The sequence below is a fragment of the Panthera pardus genome, unplaced genomic scaffold (genome assembly GCF_024362965.1).
Source record: "Panthera pardus isolate Hobbes unplaced genomic scaffold, ASM2436296v1 HiC_scaffold_11, whole genome shotgun sequence".
In the NCBI taxonomy this organism is placed as follows: domain Eukaryota; kingdom Metazoa; phylum Chordata; class Mammalia; order Carnivora; family Felidae; genus Panthera; species Panthera pardus.
In genome coordinates, this window is record NW_026526666.1 from 73,078,191 (window position 1) to 73,100,790 (window position 22,600).

Here is a 22,600-nt window from a genome sequence, read left to right on the forward strand (position 1 = left end):
CCCACCGGTCCTTCTCTGGAAACTATCCTCACCCTTAGAAGGCAAGGCATTAGGTAGCCATGTTTGTAGCAGGGGACCTAGCCAACCCCTGGCCACTGCTGAATTCTATCAAGGGTGTACACCTGCCCCAGTCTGGAGGGCAATTCTCTGAGAATTCAAAATGACAACACTAGAAATCTATGTCAGTGAGCTGTGGGTGCCTGAGGTACTAACAACCAGAGTCGGTGTGGTGGTAGCCAAAGTTACAGGGGAGTCAACACTATAGAGAAAAAAAAGTGGACATCTTGCAGAAATGATAAAGAGTGGACATTCTGGGCAGCAGAGAAGAGACCTCACAGAGAAGAGACCCCAGTCACTGAGAGCATGACTCTGGCTCCTGACTTGCTACCTCCAGTTCCCCCTTTGTTTCCTGTGCTTGGATACCTGTGGGATTTTCTGTTGAATCCTTACAAACCCCATGACCACATTTTAAATTCAGCTCTTCTTGAATGTCCCAGGGTTGTCACTTACCCAGCTGTGTGACCTTGGGCAAGTACCTTCACTTCCATTGGCCTCAGTCATCCCACCTGTTAGAGATGAAACATCTGTGGTACAGAGTAATGGCAAGGAGCATATAAGATTCTGTATGTCAAGACATTTGGCAAAATATAAAACACTAGACAAGGGGCGCCTGGGTGGCGCAGTCGGTTAAGCGTCCGACTTCAGCCAGGTCACGATCTCGCGGTCCGTGAGTTCGAGACCCGCGTCAGGCTCCGGGCTGATGGCTCGGAGCCTGGAGCCTGTTTCCCATTCTGTGTCTCCCTCTCTCTCTGCCCCTCCCCCGTTCATGCTCTGTCTCTCTCTGTCCCAAAAATAAATAAAAAACGTTGAAAAAAAAACAAAACAAAAAAAAAACACTAGACAAGTAAAGGGGTTAGTATAAGTGGAGTGAGTCTGGAAATCAGAAGAACAAAGGGCTGGTCCTAACTCTGTCCTGGATTTGCTATGTTCATAGCCCCATTTATTTTTATTTTTATTTTTATTTAAAGAGAGAGAAACTGGGGAACAGAGAGAGAATGAGAGAGAATCTTAAGCAGGCTCCATACTCTGTGTGGAGCCCGAGGTGAGGCTCAATCCCACAACCCTGAGATTATGACCTGAGCCAAAATCAAGAGTCAGACCTCAACCGACTGAGTAACCCAGGTGCCTCAACAGCCCCCTTTTTAAGTGAGGCTGTTGGACTTGCCCACTCCAAAGGAAACTTCCAGCTCTGCTATTCTTTGATACAGAAATACCAGCCTGGAGCCCTGTGATTGCATCAGTGCCATGAACACCACAGGGAAGGTTGAGCTGGGAAGTCAGCTGAACAGGATTGTGATTGCAAGAGATTCCTTCTGGGAGTTGGAGACATGAGGCCAGAGCAGAGTACACAGAGCATAGATAGACTTCGTGTCCACAAACCTGAGTCTTGTAGCCTCTTTACCTGCTCCTAAGTCACTTAGACTCCAGAGTCCCATATTCTTCATCTGTAATACCTCCTCCATAGTGGAGGTTGTGTGAAATATACCTGGTCTATTGACAGTGCTCCACAAAAGGGAAGGATTTAGATAATGGGCAACTGAGTGGAAGGAGCAGAGAGGAGCTATCCTGGCATTTTCAAGTATCTGAGGCTTCAGAGGACAGGGCTGAAAACACAATTGTGAGGACTGATTGCTACAAGGTGCTGGTGGGAATCTGGAAGGTGGGAATGTTGTTTGAGGCTGTTTGGGCAAAAGAAGATGGTATGATGGTATGTGCAGAGCTTTAGGGAATACCAGGAATTGGATGAAGAAGAAAGAGGGCTCCTATCAGGAGTGGTTGTGAAGGAGAGAGAAGGGAAGCTCAGAGTCTTAGACATTGAGGGGAAACTTCCAAGTCATAAGAACTGGTCAGCAGTGCCAGGCCAACCCCAAAGCCGGATGATGAGGGCTGCAAAGGAGGAGGAGATAACATTCTTCTTTCCATCTGTCCATACCCCAGACTGGGCTTTTTCAGGGGCTGCTTCCTGGTCCCCTTCCTAGTCCACCCACCAGCCACCAGTACTGTTTCATCTGTTATGCCCTTTCTCATGGTTCCTTAGCCTGGCATTTAAGGGCTCTCCCATCTGATTCTAACCAATCTTCAAGTCTGCGATTCACCAATACCTAAATGAGACTTCTGAGCCATGATATTAACAGCATGGTTACCAAAAGGATCATAGTCTGGGCAGCTGGGGGGCCCTCCTATCTGAACTACAGATCTTCCAAGGTACCGGCTTTTTCAGTACCAGCCATACATGCCATGTGGATCTGTATCTTGCTTCCCTCAAGCTGTTTATCTGCTGAGAATGCCTTCTATAACCCTTTTTGCTTCTCCACATCCCCCCTACCTTCACAGCTCAGCCTGGGGTTTCTTCTTACTCAACTATCTAGCCTTGTAGATCTTGCATATTTTGTTCCCAGCCAGGCTGTGGGCAGAGGCTATATCTCTTCAAGATCTCTCCACAGTATCTAGCAGGGACTGCAGACTGCTTTGGGAGCCTGTTCCAGTGCTGGGTCTCTGGCTGCATAGCCTGCCAGGTTCTAACCACTATGCCTACTGCCTCTCTCAAAGGACCCATGAAGAAATTATTACATCAAGCCCTCAGGCTAGGAAAACGCCATATTCATACCCATTCTCCTTTCTCCACCTGCCAACACTTATCTGTCCCTTCCTGGCCTCTGCTCTTTGGGTGCAGAAAAAGGAAGAGAATGCCTTGTCAGGGGCCCCAGCACACATGCTGGGCATGGGGCTGGTATGGTACTCCTGAGAGGGACTTGTGCAAGGCTAGAAAGTGCACTGGAGATCCCACTCCTGTTCAGTGAGGGCAGGCACTCCCTACACTTCTCGCCCAGTGAGCTGGACAGAGAAGACTGGGCTCCTTTGTCACTCTTGGGGGTGCCCATGGAAGGAAACCCTCCAACCCTTCCCTTAGTCCCAAGTACAAATGACCAGCACCCTGTTCTTCTGCTTGAGTAGCCTCCTTCACTCCTGTGGCCCCAACAGCCTGCTTTCTCTTGGTCTCATACAGTATAGAAGCAGTTCACTCCTTCACCTTAGCACTGTGGCCCTTCAGGGGACACCTCGTCCTCTCTTAAGTGTGCTGAATGCAGAGCAGTCCTGGAGGGAGGTGCTTCCAGCTGGCAGACACAGAGGTCCTCTTTGCATTAGCATGGGTTGGAGAGTGAATTTCTGATCCCTAGTAAGCCCTGAGGATTCTCTGTCCATGCTGATAAATGCAGCACAGAGCCCCTGGGCTGGATAAAAGCCTCAGCCAGGGAGTTTAATGCCACAAGACACTTTGGGCGTGGCCCCTGGAGCTAGTGAGCTGGGCATCCTTCTTAAGTTTCCACTGGGGACTGAAACTTCCCCCAACTGAGACTCAGAGGAGGGAGGAGTCCTATGGCTGAGCTGCCACATCTCTGTATGACACAGCGATAGTACTCATAAGATGTGTTTGTTTCCTTCCAAAGCATGTGTGTGTGTCTTTATGTCCTCAAGCATCTTATCCACGGCCGCATGCCTAAGGCTTGGGTGTGGATAACATAAATGCTGCTAATACCTCCTAGTGTCTTTGTCACTGCCATTTATTGAACTCTACTATAATCCAATGCCACAGATCTCCTTGTTGGGTAAATGCTACCAACCCTATTACTGTAGCAATAATTGCCTACTACTGAACACTCACTTTTATCAGATGGTACACTGGGCACTACACATAATCTAACTAGTCCTCACAACAAGGTCAGTAAGCCATTTGATAGTAGGAGTATAAGAGAATTAAGTGGCTTGCTCATACCTCCTAGTAGATAAATTACATAGTCTGAATTTTAACCTAGATCTGCCAAATTCCAAATCATTCTACTGTAGCATCTCTATGACCAAGGTGAAGTTCTGGTTTACAGGGTGTGTACAGTCAGGCTGTAGAGTGATGATCCAGTAAGGCTGGATGTAGGAGCCAGGTGGTCAAAGGCCAGGACAGATGTACAGTCTTTCTCAGATCCACTTGGAAGATACTCTCCAACTAAGTTCTCTCTTGGGTCCATCTAGAATTCCAGGAGAGAAAGGCAGAAGACTGGCTTAGCCTCATTAAGTGGTGCAGGACAAGGCTCACTTGAAAGGAACATGCCTCATGGATGGGAGGCACTGACCAACTATGAGAGATGGTGTAATCCAGCAAGGTATAATTCAAATTCTGAGGGGTGCAGCAATGAAGGTGAAGTTCAGGGCAAAGCCAAATCCAGTTTGGGCACTGGGGGACTTGAGGCCAATGGGGAATACCTTTATCTTGCTAGAAGACAGTGATGAGGAATCCAGGTCAAGTGATACTTAGAGGTCAAGGTTGTTTGTCCATAGGACACTGGATGAGAACTGAGGGGCAGGACTGGATGGGGCCTGGTAACTGGGATGGGTCCCAAAAAGAGCAAGTCCCCCTAAAGGACAGGTTCTCAAGGCCAAGACCAAAGAAGTCTTGTTAATATATTTAGAGCACAAAGTTGGACAAGCCAGCAGCTGAACAAAACTGGATGTTATCTCAGATCTATTGCTTGGGTTCCTAGAGATGCAGCACATTTATCCAAACGGCATGGATTTTTAGGGCCGACAAGTCTCAGTTACAGTGCTTGGCTCCATCGGTGGGGAGATAGGTCAGGCAAAGATGGGATTGGGTAGGGTGATCTCATATACTCGTTTTCACGGAACAGTTCTGGTTTATTCCTGTTGTAGATCAATTAACTCCTTTCATTATTTTAAACACTCCCTTTTACTCTCAAAATGTGTCTGACTTTGGGCTTTATGTGGTCTCCTAGATTAGGGGCCTGACATGGGGCAGCCATACCCAGGGCACAGGAAGCAGATGTTGCACGGTATAGTCATAGATTTTGATGTATTTTCTCTCATGACTATTTATCCCTACATCATTCCCTTCCCCAGGCTTAGGTTCTGAAATCCCAGAAGACACAGAGCCAATGTTTGTTGTGTAACACAGGGGGAAAGAAGGCCAAACAGATTGGTGGTTGAAGGCTGTCTCTACCACTCTCTAGCCACATGGCCTTGGGAAAATCACTTCCTCTATCCGAGCCTCATTTTCATCATATTTGGAACAGAAAGCAATACTCTGAGGGTTAAGGAGGTACATGTAAGTGTGAGCACAGGTTTGGGTACACAGAAGGGGCTCAGTCAGTGGCAGATCCCATCCTGACAGCAATAAGTGAGCAGTATGAAGGGTCAGGTTAGATCTTCCCCAGCTGGGGGCCAGAACACCTGTAGTGGGGGCAGGAGCCCAGATGCCTACAAGCAGAATGGAGGCCCCTGCCCACATCACACTTCTCAAGCAAGAGGGAGGGAAAGGTGCCTGTGTAGTGGTAATTTCCTTCCTCCCTAAAAGAGGATGAACCTTTGGAATCTGGGATTCTTGGGACCTGAAGCTCAACGTTCAAGAGGGGACTGCACATCCATAAATGACTAAGCAGGTAAGGGAGTTTGTCTAATGTGCCAGGCAGTGCTGTGCCAACCACTTAATGGTTGTCTCATTCAATCCTGGTTGTGGTTCAAATCCCAGTCTTCTCTCTACTAGTAACTCAGGCAAGTCATTTAACCTTTTTAAGCTTCAGTTTCTTAAACTGTAAAATTTGGATAATAATATGAACTTCACATGTTTTTTCTGAGGACTAAGTGAGATGAAGTGTTTAAGCACCTGACACCATGAACATAGCATGTGATCGAGGGATGGGAGAAGTCATTGTCATCATGATCATGATCATTACTGTTCCTCTTAAGCCAACAGCTGCAAAGTGGTCCACATGGGGCTGGAGTCCAGACCCATGCCCCTCTGGCACCTGTTCCTTCCAGTACACTTCCTGCCTCTCAACTTAGTCTCTTTTCACCTGACACTTGGCCATGATGTATTGTTGGCTTGCATTTGTTGAAATTTTGTGAAAAAATTTTGCATCTGTGTTCATGAAGGATATGGTTCTATAGTTTTCTTTTCTTGTAATATTTTTGTTTGGCTTTCATATCAGGATGATGCTGGCTTTACAGTAAGTTGGGCACTATTCCCTTCTCTTCTATTTTCTAGAAAAGTTAGTGCAGACTTGGAATTATTCTTTCCTTAAAGGATTGGTGGAATTCACAAGTGAATCCATCTAGTTCCAGAATTTTCTTTGTGAAAAGGTTTTAACTCCACACTCAGTGTTTAAAATGGACATGTGGTTATCAGCTTACCTACTTCTTTTCCAACGAGGTTTGGTTCGTTAATGTCTTTCAACAAATCTGTCCATTTTATGTAAGTTATTGAATTTATTGGAATAAAGTTGTTCGCAATGTCTACAGAATCTTTTTAATATCAATGGAGTCTGTACTGGTGTTACCTTTCTCATATATGACGTTGGAAATCTGTGTTTTATCTTCTTTTTTCTGATTAGTCTATCAGACCATTACCAATATTATTCATCTTCTCTAAAAACCAACAAACCAGCTTTTGGTTTTATTGATTTTCTTCATTGTTTTCTGTGTTCTGTTTCATGGGTTTCCTGATCTTTATTATTTCCCCTTTTTTGCTTACTTTGAGTTTAATTTGCTCTTCTTTACCTAGACGCTTAAGGTAGAAGTAGAAGTCATTGATATGAGATTTCTTAGTTTTTACGGTCATGTTATCAAGTTTACTAATCTTTGTAATCCCATCCAGTGCTTTTCTCATGTAACATATTATCGTCTTCGTCTGTAGAAGTTAGATTTATATCTTTCTCATTTCTCCTTAATATGCTCAGTCTTTCCTGTAGCTTTATAAACACATGGAATATAGATATAACTTAAAACAATTTTTAATGTGTATTGGATTTTGAGAAAGAGACAGAGTGCAAGTGGGGGAGGGACAGAGAGAGGAGGAGACACAGAATCCAAAGCAGGCTCCAGGCTCCAAGCTGTCAGCACAGAGCCGGACATCAGGCTTAAACCCATGAACCATGATATCATGACCTGAGCCAAAGTCGAATGCTTAACCCACTGAGCCACCCAGGTGCCCCTAGATATAACTTTTTAATGTCCGTGACTACTTATTCCATCATCGGTGTTACTCCTCAGTCGGTTTTAACTGAGTGATTTTTCTCATGGTGGTTCATATCTTCTCAGTTCATTACATTCCTGGTAACTTTTTATTGGATGCCAGACATTTTGAATCTTACCTTACTGAGTGTCAGATATTTTTGAATTCCTGATGAATATTCTCAGGCTGCTTTTCTAGAATGTAGTTACTTGTAGACAGTTTGATTCTCTTGAATTTTGGTTTTAAGTTTTGTTGGGCAAGACCAGAGCAGCACTTAGTCCAGCAAGTGAGAACAGGAAATATCTCTGGCCCTGAGAGAGCTCTGAGAATGGTTCCATCTAGCCTTTCCATTTGTCTTCCCCCTTCCCCATCCTCTGATGCTTTCTTCACACATATACACTAATCAGTGCTCATCTGAGACTTGCACAGGACCCTATGCAGACCTCCAGAGCTCTCTTTTTCCTAGTACTCTGCTCTGTGAACTCTAGCCACCTTGGCCTCCGTCTCACTCGGTTTGGACAGCTATAACTGAGTAGCATAGACTGGGTGGATTAAACAACAAACATTTATTTCTCATAGTTCTGGAGGCTCAAAGTCTGAGATCAGGGTGCTATCATGGTCGGGTTCTTGGTGAGAGCCCTCTTGCTGGCTTATGAATAAGTCCTTTCTCCTTGTGTCCTGATATGGTGGACACAAACTATCTCCTGTCTCTTTCTCTTTTAATAGGGCATTACTCTCATCATGAGAGCTCCACCCTCATCACCTAATTACTTCCCAAAGATCCCACCTCCAGATACCATCCTATTGGGGGTTAGGATTTCAACATATGAACTTTGAGAGTACCCAAACATTCAGTCTATGGCAGCCACCCAGACTCTCAACTCTATCTCTTCTGTCCAGGGAAACCATGAGCCTCCTCTATGTCCTCGCTTCCTGTGGCAGCCCGGTAACTTTGTGAGCAGTAAGCTGGGACAACTGCAGGGCTGGACCCGTTGCTTTTCCTCTGTCAAAATCACTGTTCTTTGTTGCCTGACGTCCAATGTCTTGGAAAACATTATTTCATGTATTTTGTCTAGGTTTTTAGTTATTACAGGTGGGACAGTAATTCTGGTCTCTGTTACTTCATTTTGATTGGGAATGAAAAGTCTTAAACAGGCGTCTCTTTTTAAAAAAGTTTTTAAAAAATGTTTATTTTTTTTTTGAGAGAGAGAGACAGAGTGTGAGCAAGGGAGGGACAGGGAGAGAGGGAGATACAGAATCCAAAGAAGGCTCCAAGCACCAAGCTGTCAGCCCAGAGCTTGACATGGGATTCAAACCTGCAGACCATTAGATCGTGACCTGAGCCAAAGTCACTTAACCAACTGAGCCACCCAGGTGCCCCTAAACTAGTGTCTTTCTACTTTGTAACTAACTCAACTCAACAAATTTCTTGTGCCAGGAAACCAATATATTATGGTGATATACAGTTTGGTATCATCTATAATAGAAAAAAAATGGGACTAAAACTACATATCCAACAATAGGTGAATAATTCCTTGACAATAGTGGTTACAAAGAATATATGGGTAGATGGTAAAAGGGTTAGCAAATAGTACTAAGTTTTTTAAAAGATAGATACTTAATCCATTAGGATTTGCATACAAACCCCAGAAACCCCAACTTACAGTGGTTTAGACATATAGGAATTTTTTTTCTTCACCGAACAAGAAGTCTTGAGGCAAGACATTACTCATATTAGTTCACAGCTGGATAGTGTTAGTGGGAGAACCCATGCGATTCTCTGAGCCTTTTCCTTACAGTCTCAAGATGACTTGCCCAATTGCAGACATGGCATTTGTATTCATGGCGATAGGAAGGGAGTTTTAGGGGGAGGGGTTGTATCACTGTCATTCTATCCCTTTTGTTAGGAAAAGAAATTTTTTCACAATAACTCCTCAGCTGAGTTTCCCTTGTGTTGCACTGGACAGGACCAAATTATGTGACTGCACCTCACTAAAAGGGATTCTGGGAAAGGAAGAAATAGCGCTGTCATTTGGGCTTGGACCATTCATGAGGTATTGACTGCCTCAAACAATCATTGGCAGCAAGAATGTGGTTCTGAGAGCGAAGAAGGGGGAAATGGAGAGTCAACTAAGTAGCATCTGTCACAATAAAATTGTATGTAAAGTGTGATATGAATGAGATAAGAAAAAAGAAGACACTATCATTTACACACAGAATAAATTAGAGAGAAACATCTAGAAGCCATTAGTGACATCGAAGGAACTCAGTGGTAATTATTTTCTTCTTTCTACCTTTCTATGTCTATGAAATTTCTCTGATGAACATGGGTTACTTTTGTAATTCAGAAAACAGAGAAGACTCTGTCAGGGATTGTTCCAGATATAAAGGAATCCACAGTAGAATGGCCTCTTGACTGAGAACAGGAATCACTATTTCCCACTCAGCTTCTACCACCTTGTAGCTCAGAATCTGACTGTGGAAGTCTCAGAATCGGGACTCCTGGAAAGCCTGCGGCCCAAACTGGGGGAATCAGAAAAGCTTAGGGCAGACTCTATCCCCAGACGAGAGACTTGGGTGGTCCTGGCTTGTGATCCTCCCCCACCCCCAAGCAGTGTATGGTAGAGGCACTTTACGATATGGCAGACCTACATTGGGATCCCGCTGCCTCCAACTCATCCAATGCCTTGGGTAAGTCATTTCTCTTCTCTGAACTTCAGTGCCCTTGTCGATACAGTGGAAATAACTTGCTTCTTGGAGAATTACATGAAACAATGCCTGTGAAATACTGGGCACACAGGAGGTATTTAATAAATGCTGGCCCCTTTCCCCTTTTCTTTCCCTAGCCCCAGGAGAATGTATGCCTAGCAGAAGCCCCTGCAGAGCCTGCGACCCTCAAAAGTGCTGCTCTGGGGTCTAGCGTTCATTAGCCAACCACCTCCCACTGCACATGAGACTGCCCTTCCCCCCTGAGATGCCTCAGCACTTCCTGCCTCTGGTCTGCCTTGTGCCTGATCACAATACTGGGACCAGCACTGGTTAGGAACACAGCCTGTGTGGTCAGACAAAACTGCACTCAGTGGGGCGCCTGGGTGGCGCAGTCGGTTAAGCGTCCGACTTCAGCCAGGTCACGATCTCGCGGTCTGTGAGTTCGAGCCCCGCGTCAGGCTCTGGGCTGATGGCTCGGAGCCTGGAGCCTGTTTCCGATTCTGTGTCTCCCTCTCTCTCTGCCCCTCCCCTGTTCATGCTCTGTCTCTCTCTGTCCCAAAAATAAATAAAAAAAGTTGAAAAAAAAAATTAAAAAAAAAACAAAACTGCGCTCAGTGTCCCAGCTCCACACAGGCTCCTTAATGCTCTGAGTCTCCATTTCTGTATTTGTAAAATGGTGATAATCATGCTGCAAAGGTATCAAATGGCTGGTCCATAATGACTACACAAACCCATACCCAAACAAAACCCAATAGCAGGTATTATTATGATTTAGGGAACACAGCTACATTCTACAGAGAGGAAGCAAGGGCTCTGGAAAGCTAAGTGGCTTGTCCAGGTCACAGTGACTAAGTCTGTCTGACTGCAAATCCCTGGGTCTTCTGTGCACCAGTTGCTTCCCCAGAGGTTGCTCATTGGAGCCCTTAGGTGCTGAGCAGAAGGGTGGGGCCTTCCCTGTGCTGTGAGTGTGAAGCATCTGCTGGGGGTGCCTCCCCACATTAGAGATGCTGGGTATGACAAGGTTCCAGCTTGGGGAAAATGGGCTGATCAGAGCATGAGGGCTTATCAAGAGCAAGGAAGGCAATGCAGACAGCCCCACGTACCCTCACAAGGAAAAGTAGGGCAGGTAAGGGCTAGCACATTGTAACACAAACGGGGGATTCTGGAGGAGAGAGGAGGCTGTGGTGAGAGGCAGGAGGGTGGAGGGGCAAAGAGGTATTTAAGAGAACACAACACTGATATCAGAAGTACTTGCTTTTAGTTCAGTACAAGGATTTCCTGAAGGGCAGTCAAGGCTACGTAAGCTTCCTTGAAAGGTAGTGAGCCTCCTGTCCTTGGGAGATTATGAACAGGAGATGGAGCATCCTTTGCCAGGGAGGCTGCAGAGAAAATGTGTGTCCTGGCAGGGATTAAATTCTCCAAGATCGCCTCCAGTCCCAAGGTCTGGTGAATGTCTGAAGTTGTCCAGAGCAGATCTGTGGGGTGTTGTTGAGGGCTCAGGGAGGGACTGGCAATCCAGAGCATATGATAGCAAGACCCAGAGCCTGCTTGCTCTGGACTCCTGCCCAACCCCACCTTCAGGCTGGGACTTCAAGCCCCACCTTGAGCTGGGACTGGGATTGCCCTCCCTGGCTGGGAGGGCAAGACCAGGCTTGGGAGTGCCATGGGCTGGGGCAGGGTCTTACTCTGAAGGCGGCATCTGCCAGCAGTGCTTGGGGAGGCTGTATGTTTCTGGCTTCCATGCTCAGTGTGCTCTGGCAAGAGGGGGTGAGTGAAGGTGGAAGCCTCCTGGCACAGCTGCCAGGGACCCCTGAGGGCCAACACCTGCTCCCTGAGGCCAGGCTCCAGGTTCCTCTCTGACCTGAAGATTCTGTCTTCACTTTCCATCCCTTTCCAGTCTAGTGATACTCTTTCCTGCCACTGTGGTCCTCTGTCTCCTTGTCTGTCCATCTGTGTACACTGATTCTTCCTGATTTGCTTCTACATCTCTGTTATGCCCAGTCTGGGTCTCTGGTCTATGCCCTCATCCATTCTTGCTGCCCTTAGATAAGGAGCTGCCACTTCAGACCCCTACTCACACCTGCTCTGTCTTCAGTCTCTCAGGATTCTCTGGATCCCACCAGACTCCCATGGCTCATCCCACCCATCCCCTGGTGCAGCAGACTCCAGGCCCTCAGAGAAGGCCCTGATTACCCTCATACCCCACAGCAATGCTCTCTCCTCTTTCCATACAGCATGGAGGCTTCTGGAGGCTACTTGATGCAGTAGAAGGAGGACATGTGGGGAAGGGCCAGCTCTGGCATCACCTGCCTGTCTGCTGACCTCTCATCAGGGTGCTCATTCTCCTCCTAAAGCTCATTGGGAGGACAGAGACCATGGGAAGGAGAACAGAGGGGATGCATGGGCTCAGGCAGGGTCATTATATGGCTGTGTCACTGTGAGCGGAGCAGGCAGCAACATCCTTAGGAGCATGGCTGGCATTGTTGCCTCCCTGCATCTGCTTGCCCTCAAGGGCTGTCTGCCCCAGCTTCACTCACCCTGCTTTCTGGCCATGGTTTCTGCCCTTCCTGTCCCCTTTCCTTTCAGCTTCCACCATGGAGGAGGCAGGAAATGAGAAAGCAAGTGAGAAAATAATTGGTGAGGAGAAAACAGGAGAATCTGTTTCCAGGTGGGTCAGTCCAACTACATTCTTGCCAGAAATGCTCACAGAGGCAGTTATGAGCCCAAGTTATGAACCCAGGCTCTGGAGTCGGCCGAAGCTGTGACTCTGGGCAAGTTGTGTCTCCACTCTCCTCACCTGTAAAATGGGCACAGCAATAGCACCCACTCGCAGGGTGGCTTTTCCTGTTTCCTACAGCAGGTGTCTGTTCTGATCAGAGGTTGCCAATATTTATTATTAAATCTTTCAGCTATCACCCCAGCTACAATGCATGTAAAACATGTATTACAGCGTGTGGCACACAGTGAGTTGCTCAAACAATAACAACACTAATATTTTATTATATTAAATTATTATTCATTATTACATAGTTTTGTACATGTATACATATATGACATAATATATATTATTAGTTATTACATTAGTTATTAAATTATATTATTTAAAATAATATTATGGTTTTTATTATTTATTAAGATAAGAGTTGAGAGAAACAATAGAGGTTCATAACACTTGGTGCAAGCTTTCCCAATCTTTTTCCCTCAACCTACTTGTGCCCTGATTTTTCCCAAGGAGATTCGTGAACTCCGGACACAGGTAATTTTCTTCAGATCTCTGATAAACTGGAAAGAAAAGTGTAGGGAGAGAGGCAATGCCTGTAATCTCTTCTTCTCTTTTTTATTTTTCTGCTTCCCAAGGTCTCTCGGTCTGTAGATCATTCAGCAAGCAATTATTAGGTCTTACTATGCTGGGCTCAATATTAAGTAATGAGATTACAGCAGAAAACTGGAACATTGTGCATTGAGGCTGAGCTGCTCATGGGGCTGTGTCTGACCTGCAGAATTTCCCAGTTTGCTTCGGCTCACGTTGAACTAGCATAGAGTCCAAGGTGACCTGCTGGGTTCCAGGAGTTACTCTGTGACAAGCTCCTACTATGACCTGCGATTTATCTCCTTCCTAGGTCTGCTCTCTGCACATGGCATCTTGGGTCACGGGGATGCTTTCTGTGTCAACCCCTGCAGTGGCCAAAGAACCCTTCAAAGTGTCAGCCCAGCAACTGCCTTGGAGCCTGGTGATCAAAACAAAGTCTGACTTTGAGGAGTGAAGCCAGGGTATTTGTCTAACTATCTTAGACTTTTCCCAGTAGACAAAGGAGCCACTGAAGGATGGAAGAAGTGGCCAAGTCAGAGTTTTGTTTTAGAAAGAATGCTCTGAGGGCTAGGGTAGGGTATGGGCTGGGCAAGTACCCAGCTGGAGGACAGAGATGAAATCAGGTGAGAGACAGGTGCCAGTGTCTGAACCAGACAGTGGCAATGGGGTAGGAGAGGGTTGGGTAGACGTGAGAGGCATCTTGGAGGTGACAACAATAGAACCTGGAATCAGAAAGGATGTAGGGGGATGGCAAGGGAGCTGAGGAGATTTCCTGAGGTTTCTGACTGGCATGACTTCGTTCACCTTAAAAATGCCATCACTGTGTGTGTGTGTGTGTGTGTGTGTGTACGCACTCATGCATGCACACATCTATACCCATACATCATAACATTAAATTAAGCCCAGCACAAGATTCTCTGCCTTTTGTTTTGCCTTTCCCCCTAAGAATCAAAAACAGAAAACATTTGAGTAAATTGAGGACTCAGATTAGTTTGCTTCTGATTAGCTATGGTTTTGCTACACATAGGAAACCTGATCACTGCTGCAGAATGAGTGATACTCCATTTTCCCCATATATTCCCTCTCTGAGCCTCAGTTTCTCATCTGTGAAGTGGAGATAATGACATCTATCCTATACATCTCACAGATTCATCATGAGGCTCAAAGAGGGAGTGAATGTCAAGATATATTGTCAGCTACAGCTCAAAATCCAAATTCTATATTTTTGACCCAAATAGTGGAACAGAGGCCAGGCTCAGGCTCATCACAATAGATAATAATGTCTGCCTTTGTTCTTCCTCACATGGGGCTTCTGGTTATAATCACTGAGAGTCAGGCAATTTTTCTTCCCAGGAAAAAAATGTTTTGCCCTCAAGACAGTCAGGGGAAGAATGATGGGGAACCAGGGGTTCAGGGAGCCTGCATTTCTGACCCAAGATCCTGGTTATGGGACAGTATCCTTGGGTACACTTTGCTGGTTTATAGACAGCTCATTCCAGTTGCCCTCAGCCTCCCTGCATGGATCAACCAGATTAAACACTCTTTAACATAAGACTATTAAAGAGTCAGTCCATTCATCAACTGTGTGTAAAAAATTAGAAGTAGAAATGGCAGCACATTTTCCCACCATTGGTCCCAAGGTAGAATATTCCCATCTTGGGTCCTTAGGAAACTTCCTCTCAGGAAGAATTTGGCTTGCAAGATAGGTATTTTTTTTCCTGTTTTACAGTGAGGAAACTGAGGCTTAGGAAACAAACTAGCAGCCCAATGTCACATAGCAAGTAAAGCCAGAGCTAAGATTCAAGCAGAGCCCACTGTCTCTACCTTATTCCTTTTTTCCCTGGGGAAAGAATGTGACTTACAAAGACTCTTTAATGAAAGGTAGAAATTTAATAAAAATAGGCATTTTCCAGCTATCTGACAGCTATTGAATAATGTCTGTGAAGACTCTGGAAAAGTGCTTAGCATATAGGAGGTCCAAAGTGTGTGCAGTCCTTCGGTCAAAGTCAAGAAACCATCTGATGTATTGAATGTATAGCAGGCTCTTGTACAGACTGATTCATGGTGCTCCAAAGGAGAATAAGAAGATTAGAGAACAAGTAGTGTTGGTTGGATAAATTGGTGCCAGGAAGGGGAAACACTGACACCATGAAGATTACTCCTGTTCCTAAGAACCAATGATACACATGACATCACTTTGGTGAGGCTGTCCTTTCCCTGTTCTCTGTGAAGAAGCTGAGGCTCAGGGAAGTTAAGTTGAGAAAGAGCTGAGAGTGAGTAAGAAGCTAAAAGAAAGAATGAGATACTGGCTGTTGTGGGGAGAAGTGACAGAAGGTGGGCATCTGGGACGGTGAATTGACTGTAAGCTTCAATTTTGGTGGGGTACTTCTCAGGAAATTTGCTTGCATAGCTCCAACCTGAATCTCAGTCCTGTGTGTGGAGAACCATCCAGGAATGCAGTTAACATTCACCATGCACCTACCCCATGGTAGGCCTTTCGTGTGGTGCTTTTCATGACAAAATATCACTCCTTGGTATCATATATCATGGATATCATATTCTTGCAGCAAACTTGTAGCAAGGAGACAACTACTCTCTAATTTTGTACTTGAGGAAGTAGTCTCAAGGGGGCAAGGGTGTGGGGTAAAGGACTTGCTCAAGGCCATTCACTCAGTCAACTATAGAGCCAGGACTTAGAACTCAGTGAGCCTTCTAACATACCATGGCCTGGGAAGGGGCCAGTGGGTAGTCAGAGAGATGGCCCAGCTCAGGCCAAACTGAAGGTAAAATTAAAGTGGAAAATAAATTAATGTCTTCAGTAGGACATCTTCTTCTTCATAGGTCTCCTGAGAGTAGTGGCAGTGGCCCAAGAGCAGGTAAAATAGACAGTCATGGTGTCTAATCATAACTGGACACTGACCACTACTACCACAACCCCATCAGTAACTCTCACCTTGGTGCATAGCTTAGCTAGTTCTCTGTCTGAATTGGTTCCTTTCTTTTTCATTTAGAAGTAGAACATGATGCAGGAGACTAACCAGTCCTTTGTGGCTGAATTCATCCTTCTGGGCTTCTCCTTCAACCCCAGCACCACTCCTCTGCTCTTCTCAGCCTTCCTGATGACCTACCTGCTGATTATTCTGGGAAATGGCTTAATCACCATCCTCATCTGCCTGGATTCACACCTCCACACACCCATGTACTTCTTTATTGGCATCCTTTCCATATTAGATGTGGGCTATACCACTACAACTGTGCCTCAGATGTTGGCACATCTAGCCAGCCAGAAGAAGACCATCTCTTTTGCCAGCTGTGTGGCCCAAATGTACATTTTCTTGGTGCTAGGCATCATGGAGTCGTGGCTCTTTGCCATCATGTCTATAGACAGGTACGTGGCCATCTGCCACCCACTCAGGTACAAGGTCATCATGAGCCCATGGTTATGTGGAGTAATGGTCATTTTCTGTGGACTCTGGGGTGTCATTTCTGCTCTTGTCTACACTGTTTTTGCCATGCGTCTGCCATACTGTGGCTCCAACAAGATCAACCACTTCTTCTGTGAAGTTCCTGCAGTCTTAAAGCTGGCTTGCGCAGACACCTCAGTCAATGACCGGGTAGACTTCATTCTTGGCTTTACTGTCATCCTGGTCCCACTCTCCCTCATTCTTGTCATTTATGTCAACATCTTCATTGCCATCTTGAGGATCCGTTCAGCCCAGGGGCGACTGAAGGCCTTCTCCACTTGTGCCTCCCACATCACTGTGGTCACTATGTTCTGTGTGCCAGCCATGGTCATGTACATGAAGCCTGGCTCTGAGGCTTCCCTGGAAGAGGACAAGAAGTTGGCCCTGTTCTACAATGTTATCTCTGCTTTCCTCAACCCCATCATCTACAGCCTCCGGAACAAGGACATACAGAGGGCTTTCCTCAAGGTGACAGGCTGGGGCAGGGCCTTCCAGGGAAGGACAGCTGGGGAACAGAGAAGCAAGACTCATGATGCATAGTCAATGCCCTAAACATTCATTTGCATGACCCAGCAACACCAGGACACACACAGCCCTGGCCCCAAATCTCAACTCTCTACAGCTGGTGGCAGACAGCCCATGATTTAACTGACAGACTAGTCACTGTGACATATCTTCCAGATACATCAGTCTTTCAGCTTCCTTTTGTTTTAAAGTCTCAACAGGTAACAAAAGAAGGGGCATCCTAAGCCATTAAGTCTATTATCAAGACAAAAGGAATAAGCTTTGGGGTATGCCCTGTGGCTGAATCTTGAGAAAGTTTCATTACCCTACAGGAACTGCACACAAGGTGTTAGGTTAGCTAGAGGGAAGGGCAAAGGCACTGACATTGGAGGATTCCTGGACCTGGAAGGAAGAATAAAGTAAATGTCATTGCAGTGACTTGGGGGTGTGGTGTACTTGTTTTGGACATGCAGATTGGAAACAAGCTGGGATCCCTGGAGGCTAACTGCATTTGGTCCCAATGACCTCCCCCTGAGACTTATTTCAGGTCTCTCTGTTCCTCCTTCCCTCCTTACAAGTCAACTGGACTTCTGTCTTTGCCATTTCAGGGCTCCACATATGCTCTTTTTTCTCTCCTCACCCTTAACTCCACCCTACCTCCATCCTATCCTGTTATGCTATTATCTCCTGTTCATCCATCAGATCTTGGCTTAAACTGTGGCTCCTCAAAGAAGTCTTTTATTGAGCTCCCAGAGTGAGCGTTCCAAAGCACCCAGTACCTCTCTTTCATAACAAAGGCATGCAGTTCAACATATGAATTCTCTGCCGGATAGCAACTTCCATGAGGCAGGACCATGAGTATTCAGTTGATCCCTAGGATCTAGTCCCATGCTACCCACATACTGGCCTTCAACAGGTATTTTATGAATGAAGGAATAGACACTTCACAGGAAAAGCCAGAGAGGGAAGACAAAACCAGTAAGTGATAGAGTTACTGAATTAGGACTAGCAAAATGTAGGAAATAGTGGCAGGTACAAAAAGGAGAGGATATAAAAAGGAGTAATGTTGTTCAGCTACAATCATATGGAAAAAAGTTTGCTTTCATTATTAATAAACATGGATTGAATAAGTGGGATATCATTTTCCACCTATCAAACTAGCAAAATAAGAAAAATGGTGATACTCAGTTCTGGGAAGGACACCCACACTCATTGCTGAAAAGATTATCCTTGGTTCTACCCTTCTAGAGCAGTGCCTTCCACATAGTAGGTACTCAATAAATCTGTTATATGGAGAGTATAATACTAGTAATCATGCCTCTATGCATTAAACATTTATGTACCAATACAGTTGTGAAAAATTTATATATAAATTAATTCATTTAATAAAAATATATATCATGAACCTTTACAATATTTATATGCTTGAGTCCAGAAATTTAACTTCTAGGACTTTGTCCTAAGAACAAAATCAGAAATGCAGACCAAGTTGGATCTAAAAATATGTTCATCAGAGAGCTATTGGACACAACTATAAATACGATATATCAACTCTACTACATGCTATTCAATCGATACCATATATCATGTTTTGAAGCAATATTTAGTTACATTGAAAAGTGTGATATAATGTTCGGTAGAAAAAAGTCAAGTTATAAAGTTATGCATATAAGGTTAATCCAACTTTTATAAAATACTCCTACATTTGTTTATAAAACCCTGAATGGATATATGTTAACATGTTAACACAAGATATCCCCAGGTAGTAAGATAGTAAGTGATTTTTATTTTATTTCTTGCTTTCTCTACTTTATAAAATTTCTACAATCCGTATATATTATCTTTATAGGGGAAAGAAATTAAGATGACTTGAGAAATACTTATCCTGTCAGAGAAAAGAAAGTTAGCTATGACGCTGGCACCATTCATTCATTCATTCATTCATCAAGCGTTCATTGATGCTTACTATCTGGCAAGCCCAGTGCTGGGCCCTGTGGGTGCAGACATGATAATCTAAGTCCCAGTCTAGTGGTGAGAGACAAGTATAAGACAAGGATGCCATAAGGTACTAACTGTGATGTTCCAAGCTCTGAGGAAGTGATGAGGCCATATTTCTGCTGGGTGCTGGAAGCATGAGTAGAAGCTTGATAAATGGAGAAGAGAGCAGAGAGCAGGGGCAGGGGATCTCAGACAGAGGACACAAGGTATTGAAAGCCTAGAGACATGGGATTATGAAGAATGGGCAAGATGGCTGGGACCCAGACCCAGGCAGGGGAGAGAAGATATGACAGATAGGGCCTGGCATGCTATGGTAAAGAGCTTCAAGTTTCCCTTCTAGACAAGTATTTACCAAGGACTGTTACCTGGAACTTTGGTCCTGTGAAACATTCTGTGAGGAAAAGATTTCTTGTCCAAATAACCTCAGAGACACTGATCTCCTCTTCATGCTTCTCAGTGTACAATATAGGACGTTAGACTCTGAGAAGACCAATGGATAGATAGACGAACAACTAAAAACAAGGAAAACACCTATGCTAATTCCACTTAACACAATATTTACCAAACTTGTTGGATCACAGAGCTTTTTCTTCTTGGAACATTTATTAGTCAAAGAAACTAGAATTTTCTAAAAGTGTACTTTAAGAAGTGCTATTGGGGGCACCTGGGTGGCTCAGTCGGTTGAGCATCCAACTTTGGTTCAGGTCATGATCTCGCAGTTTGTGGGTTCGAGCCCTGTGTCGCACTCTGTGCTGACAGCTCAGATCCTGAAGCCTGCTTCAGATTCTATCTCCCTCTCTCTCTGCCCATCCCCCACTCAGACTGTCTCTATCTCCTTCAAAAATAAATAAACATTAAAGAAAAATTTTAAATAAAAAAAAGAAGTGCTATTGTATGCATGGATGTATTTGAGGGTGGAAATACAGAAAAATATAAAGCCACTAAAGTATACTTCCAATGTCACCCCTCAGACTTAACTTTCTTAATATCTTTGTGTATTGCTTTATGTCTCCATGCACCATTTGTCACAGTTGAGATCACATGTAAATATTATTCTATAGCTTTTCATCATGGCCTATGTGTCTCACACATGTATTTTCCATAATTTTATTTCATCATGCTTCAGTTTCTGTATTTTCTTTTGACTTGCTTTCCAGTTTACTAGTTTTTCTATTCATCTGGGTCTAGTGTGCTGTGAAACCTAGAAATGTATTTTTAATAACAATTACATTTTTAACTCTAAAATCTTAATTTTAGGGGGTGCCTGGGTGTCTCAGTCGGTTAAGTGTCCAACTCTTGATTTCAGAGATCAAGCCCCATGTGGATCCTGCTTAGCATTTTCTGTCTCCTTCTTTCTCTGCCCCTCCTCTGCTCACACTCTCTCCCACTCTCTCTCTCAAAAATAAATAAATAAACATTTAATGGGAATTCAAGCTGGTGCAGCCACTCTGGAAAACAGTATGGAGGTTCCTCAAAAAACTAAAAATAGAACTACCTTACCACCCAGCAATTGCACTACTAGGCATTTATCCAAGGGATACAAGTGTGCTGTTTCGAAGGGACCATGAACCCCCATGTTTATTAGCAGCACTATCAACAATAGCCAGAGTATGGAAAGAGCCCAAATGTCCATCAATGGATGAATGGATAAAGAAGATGTGATACACACACACACACACACACACACACACACACACACACACAATGGAGTATTACTCGGCAATCAAAAAGAATGAAATCTTGCCATTTACAACTATGTGGCTGGAACTTGAAGGTATTATGCTAAGTGAAATTAGTCAGAGAAAGACAAAAATCATATGACTTCACTCATATGAGGACTTTAAGAGACAAAACAGACATAAAGTTGGCCAGAACATACCCTTATTATTCTTTTTTTATCTGTGAGACCTGTGTGATAGTTCCTCTCTTCTAATAGTGATAATTTGTGTTTAATTTTTTTCTTCCTCAATGACCTAGAGATCTATCAATTTTATTGAACATTTCAAAGAATTACCTTTTGGTTTCATTGATTTTCTTTATAGTTTGCCCATTTCTATCTCACTGATTTTTTTTTCAGTTTATTTAGGTGGAAATTGAGATTTTTTAAAAAGGACCATTCATTTTTTCTAACATAAGGACTTAAAGCTATAGATTTGCTAAGAATTGGTTTAGTTGTAGCCACAGATTTTAATATGTTGGTTTTTTTGTTATCAGTCAGTTCAGAATAGTTTCTTATTTCCCTTGTGATTTCTTCCTTGATACATGAATTATTTAGAAATGTATTGTTTGGAGGCACCTGGGTGGCTCAGTCGCTTGAGCGACCAACTTTGGCTCAGGTCATGATCTCATGGTTTGTGAGTTAGAGCCCCACGTCAGGCTCTGTGCAGACAGCTCAGAGCCTGGAGCCTGCTTCGGATTCTGTGTCTCCGTCTCTCTCTGCCCCTCCCCAACTCATGCTCTGTCTCTCTCTGTCTCAGAAATAAACATTTAAAAAAAAAGAAATGTATTGTTTAACTTCCAATATTTGGGACTTTTCTAGATATCTTCTTTTATTGATTCTTAATTTAATTCTATTGTGTTCAAATAACATACTCTGTAAGATCTCAAAATTTTGAAGTTTTATAGCCCAATATATGGTCTATATTGGGGAACATTCTGTGTGCCCTTTAAACGAATGCTGTTTTGGGCTATAGTGATTAACAAATGTCAATTAGATTAAAAGAGTTGACAGTGTTGTTCAGATCTATGTCCTTGTGATTTTTGGTCAAATTGTTCTGTCAAGTACTATGACATGAGTGTTACAATTGCCACTACAGTTGTGAAATTGCTCCATTTTCACTTTATTCCTATCAGTTTTTGCTTCATGTATTAGCTAAATGCACATTTCGATTATGCATTTTAAGATGCATGTGTGTTTGGCTGTGTGAAGTTTTATCTCACTAATATGTAAAATAATCTTTTTTTTTAGTATTTGCTTATTTTTGAGAGAGAGACAGAGTGTGAGCAAGGGAGGTACAGAGAGAGAGGGAGACACAGAATCCAAAGCAGGCTCCAGGCTCTGAGCTGTCAGCACAGAGCCTGATGTGGGGCTCGAACTCTCAAACCATGAGATCATGACCTGAGCCGAAGTCAGACATTTAACTGACTGGGCCACCCAGGCACCCTGTAATATGTAAAATAATCTTAATAAGACTCAGGCTCAAAAAAGTAACACATAAAAGACAGCCTATGAAAAAGATGACTTGGAAAAAGACTGAAATAGAAATGAAATTGTCTACAGCTTGCTTCAGTTTGGTTTTTTGAGATTTTCCCTAGCCCATTATGAGAACTAATGTCAAGGTCTAAGAATGATTACATTGATGTGAGTTTGGGTGTAGGCAGAGTTAAAACCTTTAACTGATGTGAAGCATTCTTTTCTGGTATAGTACAGTATGCTTCAGCTTAAAAGACTTGACTCTAGGGGCACCTGGGTAGCTTGGTTGAGCATCCAACTTTGCCTCAGGTCATGATCTCCCAGTTTGTGAGTTCAATCCCCAC

General features: G+C 44.1%; 2 protein-coding genes across 2 annotated transcripts in view; one reads left to right on the forward strand and one right to left on the reverse strand.

Moving 5' to 3' along the window:
• The window catches only part of CFAP144 (cilia and flagella associated protein 144), a 175,647-nt gene that overhangs the window by 71,558 nt on the left and 81,489 nt on the right, over window positions 1–22,600 (reverse strand). The gene's annotated exons all lie outside the window — the stretch shown is intronic.
• LOC109254772 (olfactory receptor 2A12-like) lies at window positions 16,118–17,450 on the forward strand. The gene is given in 2 exon segments (XM_053896508.1): window positions 16,118–17,060; window positions 17,063–17,450. Coding segments are annotated over 2 exon segments (975 nt in total). The 3' UTR covers window positions 17,095–17,450.